This window comes from Aotus nancymaae, unplaced genomic scaffold (genome assembly GCF_030222135.1).
Source record: "Aotus nancymaae isolate 86718 unplaced genomic scaffold, 86718_ANA_hifiasm-v0.15.2.pri h1tg000044l, whole genome shotgun sequence".
Classification (NCBI taxonomy): Eukaryota; Metazoa; Chordata; class Mammalia; order Primates; family Aotidae; genus Aotus; species Aotus nancymaae.
Genome location: NW_026988458.1, coordinates 3,646,960 through 3,658,310, shown reverse-complemented (window position 1 = coordinate 3,658,310; position 11,351 = coordinate 3,646,960). Strand labels below are relative to the sequence as shown.

Here is an 11,351-nt window from a genome sequence, read left to right as displayed (position 1 = left end):
CTGTAGAAGAAGAGAGGCCCAACTCTGAGCAGACACCACGTCACTTGGCACAGGGGGCTGACAGGCGTGATCAGGTTCAGGGTGCCTGTTCCCTCACTGACCTGTCCTAAAAAGCCTGCAGGGCGCTTAGAAAGGGCCGCACTGCCTCCAGCAGAAGGCCACGAGCTGTGCAGCACCTGCGGGACGTGGCGGGTGCTGAGCAGAACCCACGGCCCCATGCTCGGCGTCCCCTCCAGCCGACTTGGCCCCCACCCCGCAGCCCTCCCATCTCATTTTTCACTGGTAGGTTTCTCTACTCAGAAAGAAGCATGGTTATGGGGGTGTCTGGGCCTCTGGCGGCCCCACATCTCTGTGACACCTACTGACCTACCCAGCACTGGGGTGATGTCCCTGACCTGGGTGCAGTGCTCACCTTGATGTTGATGCCGTGGGCAGTCAGGCCCCGGCGCAGGGTGTCACATGCCTCCAGCAGGGGCTGCCTCTCCAGGCGCTGGGCCTCCCCAGTAGCCTCGGGCGTGGCCAGAGCAAACTGCCGGACCTGCTGCCGGAACCGCACCAGCTCGTCCACCACACCCCGCAGGGTGGCCTCGCTGCCGTCTCCTGAAACACACTGGACCCGCAGGGCACAGTTACATCCCCTGGGGACCGGGGCGCCCCAGGTGGTTGGGCTCTGGGCCGAGATGCATCCAGCCCTGGCCTTCCCTGATTCCCTAAAACTGGGCCTCTTTCTGGGACTGGAAGGGATGGGTGCAGCCCCTGAGTGCTGGGCTCTGGGCAAGTCTCCACTCTCAACTCTGAGCATCTGCCATCCAGGCAAGACTGGTGCTCCCTTGGAGGTTAGAATGACTGGGCAGTGCACGCCACCGCACCCTGCACACAAGCGCTCCCTGGGTTCCAGACCCCACACAAGTGTGGCCGAGGCATCAGGAGCAACCTGAGGCGGCTGGGGTCAGCGACAGCGCTTGCACACGCGTCTCAGCAGACGGTCTGAGATTCCCAGCCTCAGGTGCTGAGGACAGGATTTGGGCAGAAGGCCTCTGCGCTGTCCTCCCGCTGAGAACAGCTCCTGGGGCAGTGTGGAAGGGGGCTGCTGTACCTGTTTGTTACATTCATGCGTGTAAAATAAACAGACCCGCGACCTTTTACTTTGGTGTCAAACTACTTAAACCTCATATACTCCTCAGTTATCGCTTCCACGATAAAACAGTTTTTGTTATCACAAAAATACGAGCCCAGAGTGGGCCCAGACCTTAGCCCTTGTTGCCGGAGGTAAGTGAGAGGTTTTTGGCAGAGCTTGGCCAGATCCCACTTTTCTTACTCAGTGGACTCTGGAAAGCCTCCCCTGAACGTGAACACGTACACTGCAAAACGTTGGTCATCTCACACCAGTAGACTTTCACGACTGGCAACGGACGCTGGACTGCTAGGAAGGGGAACTGAGTCTACCAGTGATCAGCAGGTATACAAATGAGCCACACTTGGGACAGACACCATAGTTCTCTGTTGAGAGCCAGTGAGACGCGTCCGGCCTGGAGCCAGGCCTCCACCACACCGGCTCAGGCCCCAGTCCCACGCGGCGGGCACCTCGGGGTGCTGGGCGGCTAGTTTGGAGTGACAGCTGCTGTCCAGACAGCTGCAGCCAAGCCACACTCCAGAGGCCAGAGCACCTTCTGCTGAGAATTCTACATTTTACAAGGGCGTCCAGAAAACGACAGAGACGTTCTGGAACACAGCGCCAGCTCCAAAGTCCCCCACTGTCAGCTATACACTCCTAACAAGTGACAGTGGGAGACTTTCAGAATAAGGCAGGAAACCTCCAATCCATATCGATACAGTAAACGAGTTCCACGCCAGCCTTGTGAGGAAGGGGAGATCGACTTCGGATCCGAGTCTCTGCAAAAACGCTCCTCAGTTCAAGGGAAGAGGAGGAACGTGGAGCAGCCTGGCAGTGTCCACCTTCGTGACGCAGCCAGCGAGGGTGAGCGTCTCCAGGAAGGCACAAGGGCGACTCGTGCCTGTCAGGGAGCCTGTCCCGTCCTAGGATCATGTGCCAGGCAAGGGGGCTCAGGCTGGCAACTTGCCCTCAAATGGGTCAGGAAAAAATGTTCTCTTACTGTGCACGTGACTTCTGCACATTCTGAGTTTCAACATAATCAAGTGTGTGCAGAGCTGGCAACACTCTGCTGCTGAGATGGACCCATCTCTGGTTTTGCACACGAGAGTCTGCCAACTGCAGAAGCGGATTGTGTAATTCCAGTTAGTAAGGATTGGCTCCGAGTGTGTTTATTTTTCCAGGAAAGTAACATATTTTTAAGCAGGTAAATAAGTGAGTTTGGCATCATAATGAACTATTCCACGTTAAAAAGGTAACGGTTATTGTTCCAACATGGAGATAATTCCAGAATTAAGCATTTAAAATAATAGGACCTACCTGTTGATTTGCCAGAGAAATTCCAACAGTTTCAAAAAACTGTTCAAAGTAAGAGATGATGGCACCAAACACAGCAGGACTTCGTGGACCCCCAGGTTCCTGTAAGAAGCCACACCATGGAAGCTCCTTAGAAGCAGTCTTGGCCGGGCGTGCTGGCTCACGCCTGTAATCCCAGCACTTTGGGAGGCTGAGGTGGGTGGACCACAAGGTCAGGAGATTGAGACCATCCTAGCTAACACAGTGAAACCCCATCTCCACTAAAAACTAAAAAATTAGCCGGGCATGGTAGTCTGTAGTCCCAGCTACTTGGGAAGCTGAGGCAGGGGTTGCGGTGAGCCGAGATCATGCCACTGCACTCCAGCCTGGGTGACAGAGTGAGATTTTCTGTCTCAAAAAAAAAAAAAAAAGCAGTCTTGATGGCAGTGGGCAAAGGGAATTCAATGTCAACAGACAGACTACAGCAGCTCCCTTCAGTCTGGCCTTGCTCCTGGCTTCCATGGAGGAAGAACACAGCTCTGGCATCGGCTACCTCACTGCAGATCACCCAACTATAGGCGCATCAGGAATCTTGTGCCTCAGTTTACCCATCCATAATGTGGCTGGACAGAGGTACTAGCTCATCAGGCTTTGTGGGTGAACCGTGATCGTGGGCCATGGCATGCAGTGCGAGGCAGGCAGAGGCTGAGTGGGCACTGGGCTAGATTTCTCAGAAAACAAGGCAATCCTGGCACGTGGCTCATGTCCGTTGCCAAACAAGACCCTTGTGTGACACTAGCCCTAGCTTGCAGGTGCCCCAGAACTGCAAAGGTTGGGAAGGAAAAGCGCAGGTGCCAGCCCCTTGTCCCCAGCCCCTTGCCACAAGAGGCCCCTGTTGGCCAAGAGCTGGGCCAGCCTGGGGGTGCTGGTAGCAGCTGCGGTGAAGGCAGGAGGTGGAGGGAGAGCCACACGGGAAGGCTGCGGACGGGCAGAGGAGAAGCTCCCATGCTGGAGCAACCTGGCCGCTGGACCTGTCCCAGCCCAGCCTGGCTGCCTTCAGTGCAAGGCAGCTTATCCCTGCACCCGGCTGTGACTCAAATGCCCACTCCCCTCAGAGGTGAGCCCTACGCCTCTGCAGTATTTGGACCGAAGGCACCTGGCACAGCACGGGGCACCCTGCCCCACCAGGGTCACAAGGGAATCCGTGCTCTGAAACCCACCACTGCACGTGGCCAGGGATGGAGACCTCCAGAGCGGTGCTCAACCAGCAGAGGAAGCGGCCAGGACCCACAGGTGTTTCCAGAGATGTGAGAGGCACGAACGGCCTCGGCTTCTCGGTCGTGAAAGGTCACAGGGCTGCTGGCGGAGCTCCTTGCAGGGCCTGGCAGGGAGACCCTCAGAAGTGCAGGAACCAAAGCCTGCTGCCGCCTCCACGGTCTTTGTCCCACCCCCAAATGCTTTCGGTGACCCACGAGTCCAGTCTTAGACCCCCAGGGGCTTGGTGTGGTTGTCACCCGGGTGCTGACTGCCTAACAGTGCATTGGGGTCAACGGGTCTTTTCTTAAAAAGTTCTCCACAAAAGCTCTCTGGGAAAGCGCCACGAGTGCAGTAGGGACATGGGCTGTGTCCCCTGAGGATCAAGCACACTGAGAGTATCTTAGCCTCAGGGGCTCCCGAGAGCTTGTTCTCCAGGTGGCCAAAGGCCTGGAGGGTCAAGCCCCAGGCTGGACAGGCAGCAGTCGGGCCAAGGCCGGCTCCGTCCCCATCCCGCCTGCCTGCAGCAGACTCGGGTTCCACGAGTTCCTCCACAGGAGCTGTGGGAGGCGCAATCAGCACAGAGCCCACCCATGAGAAAAACCCACCAGAGAACCCGACCCGTGCCCCTGGCGGCGGGACTGCGAGGCCACCAGCTCGCTGAGCTACCTTCGGGGTTGCCCTGAGCTCTCCGTTCCCATGGTGCGCAAGGCCGAGGATGGCATCAACCACCCTGGGTGTGTCAAAGTCGTCTGCCAAGGCCGCCCTCACGGCCCTCTTGGTGCTGGAGAGCCTGAGGGAAGAGGAAGAGACACAGTCACAGCAGAGGGGGCTCCACCCTCCCCAGGAGGCCCCCACCCCAGTCCTTCCCCAGGGAGAGAAGCTGGGGCTTTAATTTGGGGACTCTCTCTAGGTCACATTCCCAAAGACTTGTGAGACTCCTGAGTAGCAGAAACTTAATTATATAACATCAACTGCAAACCGTCACGTCACCCCAAGGAAAAGTCCCAGAGCGGAGGTAAACTGACGCTTGTATTTTAACACACAAGATACACGTGGGCATTTTCACGATGGTTTTACAAATCCATAGACTTTGCGGGGAGATAATGTAGAATAGCGCCAGGGGAGGCTCGTGAGGGACGGACGGCACAGCCGGCCACTCAGAGAGGTCAGAGGTCGCGGAGGCCCGGGCGAGAGCTCCTGCGTCTCGGCCTCCCGTGGCCACTGGCTGCCTCCCTGCTGAAGTGGCAGGGCTGCGGCGTCACCAAGACCACCTGGAAAACTGCGCGTGCAGTGCCACCCAGGACACCCATGGTGGGGGGAGTGGGGCGAGGCTGTGGGCCCAGGCCTGTGTTTTGTAGCCTTTGGCTTCTCACGGCCAGGACCAAGAGGGATGAGCAGCTCTGCTCCTCACACAGGGAACGCGAGCCCAAAGCCACTCTGAGCAGGGGGCTCAGAGCCCGAGGGCCCAGGCGCACCTCCTGCCCAGCACCCTGTCTCCCTGGGAGGTCTCAGGAGCCCCTGGCCCCACACCTGCCACCCAGCACCCTGTTTCCTGGGGCCTCTCTGAGGAACCCCTGGCCCCACACCTGCCACCTCCTGCCCAGCTCCCTGTCTCCTGGGAGCCCCTCTCCCCTTGAGGACACCACTGGCAGCGCCCAGCAGAAGGCCACAGGAGGGGACGCCACACCAGGTGTTAGGTGGGCCTCTTACCTCTCCCATAGCATCACCTCCCTGACAGAGCCACAGGCCAGCTGCCCCTTCATGTAAGCACGTGCGTCCTCCAGGAAAGAGCCCAGCCCCAGGAGCAGCTGCTGGGCTTGGAGCATGGCGCTGTCGCTGTAGTCGATGGCTGGGGAGGAAGAGATGGTCACTGAGGCGGTGCCCGCCATGCTGTGCCCCTGCCCCCGCCCTCAGAAGAATCACAGCATTCTCTGAGCGAACTGCCACCCAGGGGGAAGGCAGGACATGCGGCCCTCACTGCCCTCCGGTGACCGTGAGTCCCCAGGCCCACTGGACACAGACCACAGGATCTGTCCCAGCTCAGGGTCACCCGCCCCGGGGAACAAGGTGGCAGTGGAGAAATGCTCCAGTGTGCCAGCCGAGAGGCGCATTTCCATTGGTGGATGGATGGAGGTGCTGATGAACGGCTGGCTCTGGAAAGAGGGAGCCCCGCCCTGGGGTCAGAGGCATGCAGACTCCCTCTGGGGAAGGCGCCCCAGGGAAAGGCGCCCGTGTGTCATGGGACAGCCCAAAGGGGGAGGGAGGAGCAGTCCCCAGAGCTGGCTTTAGAGTCTGTGGGTGCTTCTCAGGGCCCTGGGATGAGGAGCCAGTGCTTCTGTTGGCATGCGTTCGGGTAAGACACAACAGGAACGGATCACGTCGCAGTGATCACACATCCCTGGATATCAGCAGCGCCGGCCACACATTTCTAAAACCTTCTCGTGTCTGTGCCTACTCCGTTCCCAGACTGTCTTGAGTCCAAGCCCATGCTTTGAGGAGTGCTGCTTCAAACAGCTCTTTGAAAACCACAAGAATAAAAAGAGCCTATCTGGACACATATGCTGAAAATTACATTCCAACATGCCTGAAAGTCCTGATTTCAAAATGAGAATTCCAAAAGCAGACATGGCTTCAAGCTGGAAGTAACACAGTGAAAACCGCCCCAGGGTGGTCTCATCTCACTTAATATTTTTCCTTTTTTTCCAAATTCACTTTCAGTTTTTGCTTTGAATAGCTTGACAGAAAAGAGAAAAACCCAGAAACCCGCAATGCAAGCTGACAAAATTTAAAACAAAGGTCATATTCGGGGACTGACAGAGCTGATGCATGGGAGGCGGTTAATAATAAAATGACCATTAATGACACGGCAAGACCAGGCATCCAGACGGGCAGGGCAGACAGACACCCAGCGTGGAGACGCCCTCCGCCTCAAGGTCAGGGACAGCTGCACTTCCCTAACGAGGATTCTGCTCCACAGATGGGAGACGCTTCTACCAAGTGTCAGCACAGCATCAACTGCACGGGAATGCCACCACTGTCACCCTCCATCTCCCCACAGGTGAAGAAAGCATGTCTGGGAAGATCCTGAACTTCCACACCATTCACGGAGGGACGCTCAGGGAGCCAGCGGCAGCCCAGCTCCTTGTGGCCACCTCCAACCTCGGAGGGCATCGTGTGTGCACGACGCGGGGACCTGGGGATCCACGTGCTAACACTGCGTTCCTATGTTCCTAGAAATCCTTCACTGGTGAGCGGTGCCTCCTGAGTCCCACCTGAAATTCCCACTGGAATGTGTTCCTGAAAGAGCTGCCCAGGCTTGAGAAAGCCTCTTTTCAGACCAAACCGTATTTCAAGCTCGAAAGGAACTGCACATAACTAGGATCTCCATGCAAGGCGCTGCCCCTCGTCCCTCCACAATCTGTGTGAAGAAGGGGGGCAGGGGCCTCCAAGGGCAAAGAGATCAGTAGAAACAGCTTTGAAAGGACCACAGCCCCCAACCACGATCAGGAGTTAGCAGAAGCCGGGGAGAGAGCTCTGTGCTTGCACCGGCTTCATCCCCGCTGCCTCTGCCCGTTTCCAGCAACACGGGGCCAGGCAGAAAGTTTCTCCAACCCATTCACCTCTCAGCTCTTCTGCTCAGGCACGGCTGGGCCGTGTTCATCACGCATAAGTGCACACCACACAGTTGCTGCCCAAGGCCAGACGAGCATGAGGCTGGCGACACTTCTGTCTCAGGCTCGTGCTCCAGTGATGGCAGGTCCCCTGGGCCGATGCACTGCAGTTCCACCCAGGGGAGAGGTTCAGATCCGCGTCTCAGAAAACCCAAATTTGCAGCAGAAGACCAACAACACGGCGTCAGAGCCAGGATAAAGACATGGCCAAAGGTAGCCTTCCGGAGGTCAAAGGCGCAGGTGTCTGTGTGCCCCACTCAAGCTGACAGAGCTGCAGGCCAGGTGAGATTCAGCAGGCACAGCACAGGGAGGGAGATGGATGGGACCAGCCCAGAAACTCACCCAAACCCGCCAACGCTTTGTGTGTGACATAAAGTGTGCTGGCCAAATAGAGCCACCGCTTGGGGAAAAGAGAATCAACCATGCTTCGGGGCATGCCCCCACCCCTGTCGTCTTCATTAAAAAGGTGAAATGACCATTTTGGAGCAAGAGAGGTACGTAGGAGGGACAAGAATGGGGAGAGGGAGGTGGCTTGACAGCAGCGGGCCAGGGACTCGCAGTGTCAACGGAGCAGGGGACACCCGAGGCCAGAAGGACAGCAACCCTCGCTCACCAGCAAGGAACTGCCACGTCTGCAGAGGACACAGCCCTGCTCCTGCAGCACCAGCCAGACACTGGGGCCGTACTGCCAGCCAGGTGGTCAAGCCGGGCAGGGCAGTGCCACCATCCCTAGCCCTCACTGGCCACCAGGGGTGCAGCTCTGGACTTTCTTTTTTTTAAAGACAGGGTCTTGCCCTATCACCCAGGCTGGAGTGCAGTGGTACAATCTCAGCTCACTGCAACCTCCACCTCCTGGGTTCAAGTGATTCTCCTGCGTCAGTCTTCTGAGAAGCTGAGATTACAGGTGCCTGCCACTACACCAATTTTTTGTATTTCTTTTTCAGATGGAGTCTTGCTCAGTCACCCAGGCTAGACTGCAGTGGCATGATCATGGCTCACTGTAGCCTCCGCCTCCCAGGTTCAAGCGATTCTCCTGCCTCAGTCTCCTGAGTAGCTGAGATTATAGGCACACACTGCCAAGTCTAATTTTTGTATTTTTAGTAGAGATGGGGTTTCGCCATGTTGGCCAAGCTGGTCTCAAACTCCTGACCTCAAATGATCCACCTGCCTCAGTCTCCCAAAGTGTTAGGATTATAGGCGTGAGCCACTGTGCCAGCCTTTTGTATCTTTTGTAGAGATGAGATCTCGCTATGCTGCCCAGGCTGGTCTCAAACTCCTGAACTGAAAACATCTGCCAGCCTTGGCCTCCCAAAGTGCTGCCATCATACACATGAGCCACCAGGTCAGTGCTAGACGACAACTGGCCAAGAGCCCTGCCCGGGGCAGCAGGCGATCGTGCAGCATGGCAGGAACCATCACCACTCGTCCAGGAGACCCTGCTCTGTTACACACTGCGTGGGGAAGCACTGTTCCTGCGTGGGACAGGCAGGGTCATCATATTTGAGGGCTCCTAAGTTCAGCGCCTGTGGCAGGCTGACCCCTTCCATCCTGCCAGTTCACAGAACAGGAGGCCGAGGTGCTGCGGGTTCACAACTTGTGAGTGGAGAGGACTCGAGACTGGGAAGCCCACGTCCACTACAGGCTGAGCCTGGCCCAGAGCCGCAATCCCTCGTCCTCTGGGTTCACTCTCTGAAACCGAACCTTAAGGCACACGGCAGCTGCACTCACAATGCTCTGCTTATTCTCTGGCCTGCATTTTGCTGTTCCCAGTCCTGTCAGAATGACTGTATCTGAGCTGGGGAGGAGTCCACCCCACGCATGCCCCTCACCTGAGCGGTAGCTGCTCCTCAGGCAGAAGAGCCGGAAGATGTCGGGCGAAAAGGTCTTCAGAAAGTCCTGGTAAAGCGACAGACAGGCAGTCACGAGGCTTTGCTTTCACGCTTCGCACCACTCTGAGAATAAGTTATTTAGACAATTACATGAGTTACCTCTACCTATCAAGAAATCGGGAATCTTGGTGAAATGAGCCCTCCAAACTCTCACGGTTACCACCTGTTTCCTGTTGATTTCCTCACTGAAGTTTCCATGCTGGATCTCAGTATTTGTGGAAAGAGCAAGGCAAAGCCACTGTTCCCTGAAATTCCCCACCTGCGCAGGTTCCGGAGAGGTGCATCCTGTGCTCAGCCTGGGCAGTCTTTCTACACGACAGGGACGAGGACAGACAGCATGGAGCAATGCTGTGCACAGGAAGGCACCAGGCAGGCAGCGGGAGGCACACCAGCTCCTGGCTGCCCCCTCCCCAGGAGAAGCTTGCAGTTAACGGCAGACACGGATGACCTGCAGCTGGGCCCAGCCGAGGGGCGATGGACTCACTCACCCTATTTGGTGGCACGGTTCTCGGAAACACTGGGCGTAAAGCATGCACTAAGTCTGTCTCTTGAAGAATAAACCACCCTGCCTCTGATTACACGAGTAAAATTAAGAACCCAACCAGTATCCTCCTATAATTTAGAAAATGTCTGTACAGAAAGAGGTGGTCTGCCTTCCACCAGGTAGGAGCTCAGCCCCCATGCCACAGCCCAACCCCATCTGCCTGGGCCTGAGGCAGTAAGGGGCATTCTCATGCGGGGTGGTGGTAATTAGAAAGCTGCTGGGCTGATCCCCGAACAGAGGGGTGCTCAACCTGGGGTCCACAGACCTCCCAGGGGCCCACAGAGAGAAGGTGGGAGGGTGGGGGAGGTCTGTGAACTGGGATGGTTAAACAGTTACATGTTTATTTCCACTAGCCTCGCACTGAATGGACACTTCCTTCAATGGTCAGTGCAGGTGCGAACACATCAGGAAGCACAGAGCCTGGCATGGTCGCCACAGGTGTCCCCGCAAGTATGACATCACACGCCACAAATCACACGAGGGGACAGCAGCTGTCAGACCCCAGCCACGCTGAGCTAACCACTGAGTCAAGCAGCACACGTGCTCCTCTACCTCAGCACCATCGAAGGCCTTTGAGATCCCATGTATTTCATTTTATGTACTTAAAGCAAATTATAAGGCTGGGTCCACAGACTTCATCAGGCAGCCACAGGGGCCCGGGGCGGGGAGGGGGCCTGGGGCATGCGTGTGCGTGTGAAGAGCCCCTATCCAATCCAACAGTAATTCATCAGTAATCATGCCGGAATTCAATTTCCGTCTGTCCGTCTCCTGGGTGCTCCTTCCCAAACTGTGAAAAAGGAGTATCATTCCTTGCCCTTTAATTCGCAGCTCCCAGGCTCACTTGAGACTGTCCCTCACTCAAGGTGTTGCGGTTCCAATTAACACACGCGGCCACGTCCTGCTGGTTTCAGTGCAGGGTGCGCCCTATTTAGGTCTCAGTGTTCGGCGTGGAAACACCACTCTACACGCAGGCTCTGAAACCCCAACAACATTAAAGGCTTATCTTCCGCACTCTGGGGTGGGGGCGCTCCTGTAGTGAGCTATAGTAGTTCTAACAGAAATCTAGAATCTAATCTTTCTAGAACATTCAGTTTCTATGGACTGTTTCCTAATAATACAGAAAGGGGAAACACTCCTTCATTACACAGTATTCTGACAATGATGCGAAACTCTTGAATACTGTGGGTGCTCATGGAATTAATTTTTTAGCGTGTTCCTGCTCTGTGCTGGCTGATGTCAGCAAGTTTCTGTCCTACTCTGGTTCCACCGTGCAACCTGCCACGGCCACCTGAGAGGCGAAATGTGACGACGGTGGTATAAGCGTGTGCTGTTTGACTCTCTAGGAGGTAAGCGATCTCCCCGAGCCCAGGCCAGAGGACTGGATCGGCCTTCACGTGGGGACAATAACAAGCCATGTGAGCCCCCGTGAGCTCACGAGGTCACAGGGTGCACATTCACAGGCAGCCCGCTGGGTACGCACGCCAGCGCTGCATGCACCCCCGGAGCCCCTGGGCAGGGGCGGGCGACAGAGCCTCTCTAGGGCCAGGCCGTCGCTTGCTTTGAGAGTACAGTAACTAGAAAGC

At 56.6% G+C, this 11,351-nt stretch overlaps 1 protein-coding gene across 5 annotated transcripts in view; it reads right to left on the bottom strand.

The window, feature by feature from the left end:
* The window catches only part of CARS2 (cysteinyl-tRNA synthetase 2, mitochondrial), a 67,916-nt gene that overhangs the window by 10,212 nt on the left and 46,353 nt on the right, over window positions 1–11,351 (bottom strand). For 4 of the 5 annotated variants that reach the window (XM_012464754.3, XM_012464757.3, XM_012464755.3 and 1 more), the window contains 5 exons: window positions 9,165–9,231; window positions 5,375–5,513; window positions 4,331–4,454; window positions 2,432–2,530; window positions 413–610 (listed from right to left, as the gene is read on the bottom strand). In XM_012464754.3, coding sequence (XP_012320177.2) covers window positions 413–610; window positions 2,432–2,530; window positions 4,331–4,454; window positions 5,375–5,513; window positions 9,165–9,231 — 627 coding nt within the window. Of the gene's footprint in view, window positions 1–412; window positions 639–2,431; window positions 2,531–4,330; window positions 4,455–5,374; window positions 5,514–9,164; window positions 9,232–11,351 lie in introns of those variants that run through there. The other variant, XM_012464756.3, reaches the window with a different exon arrangement.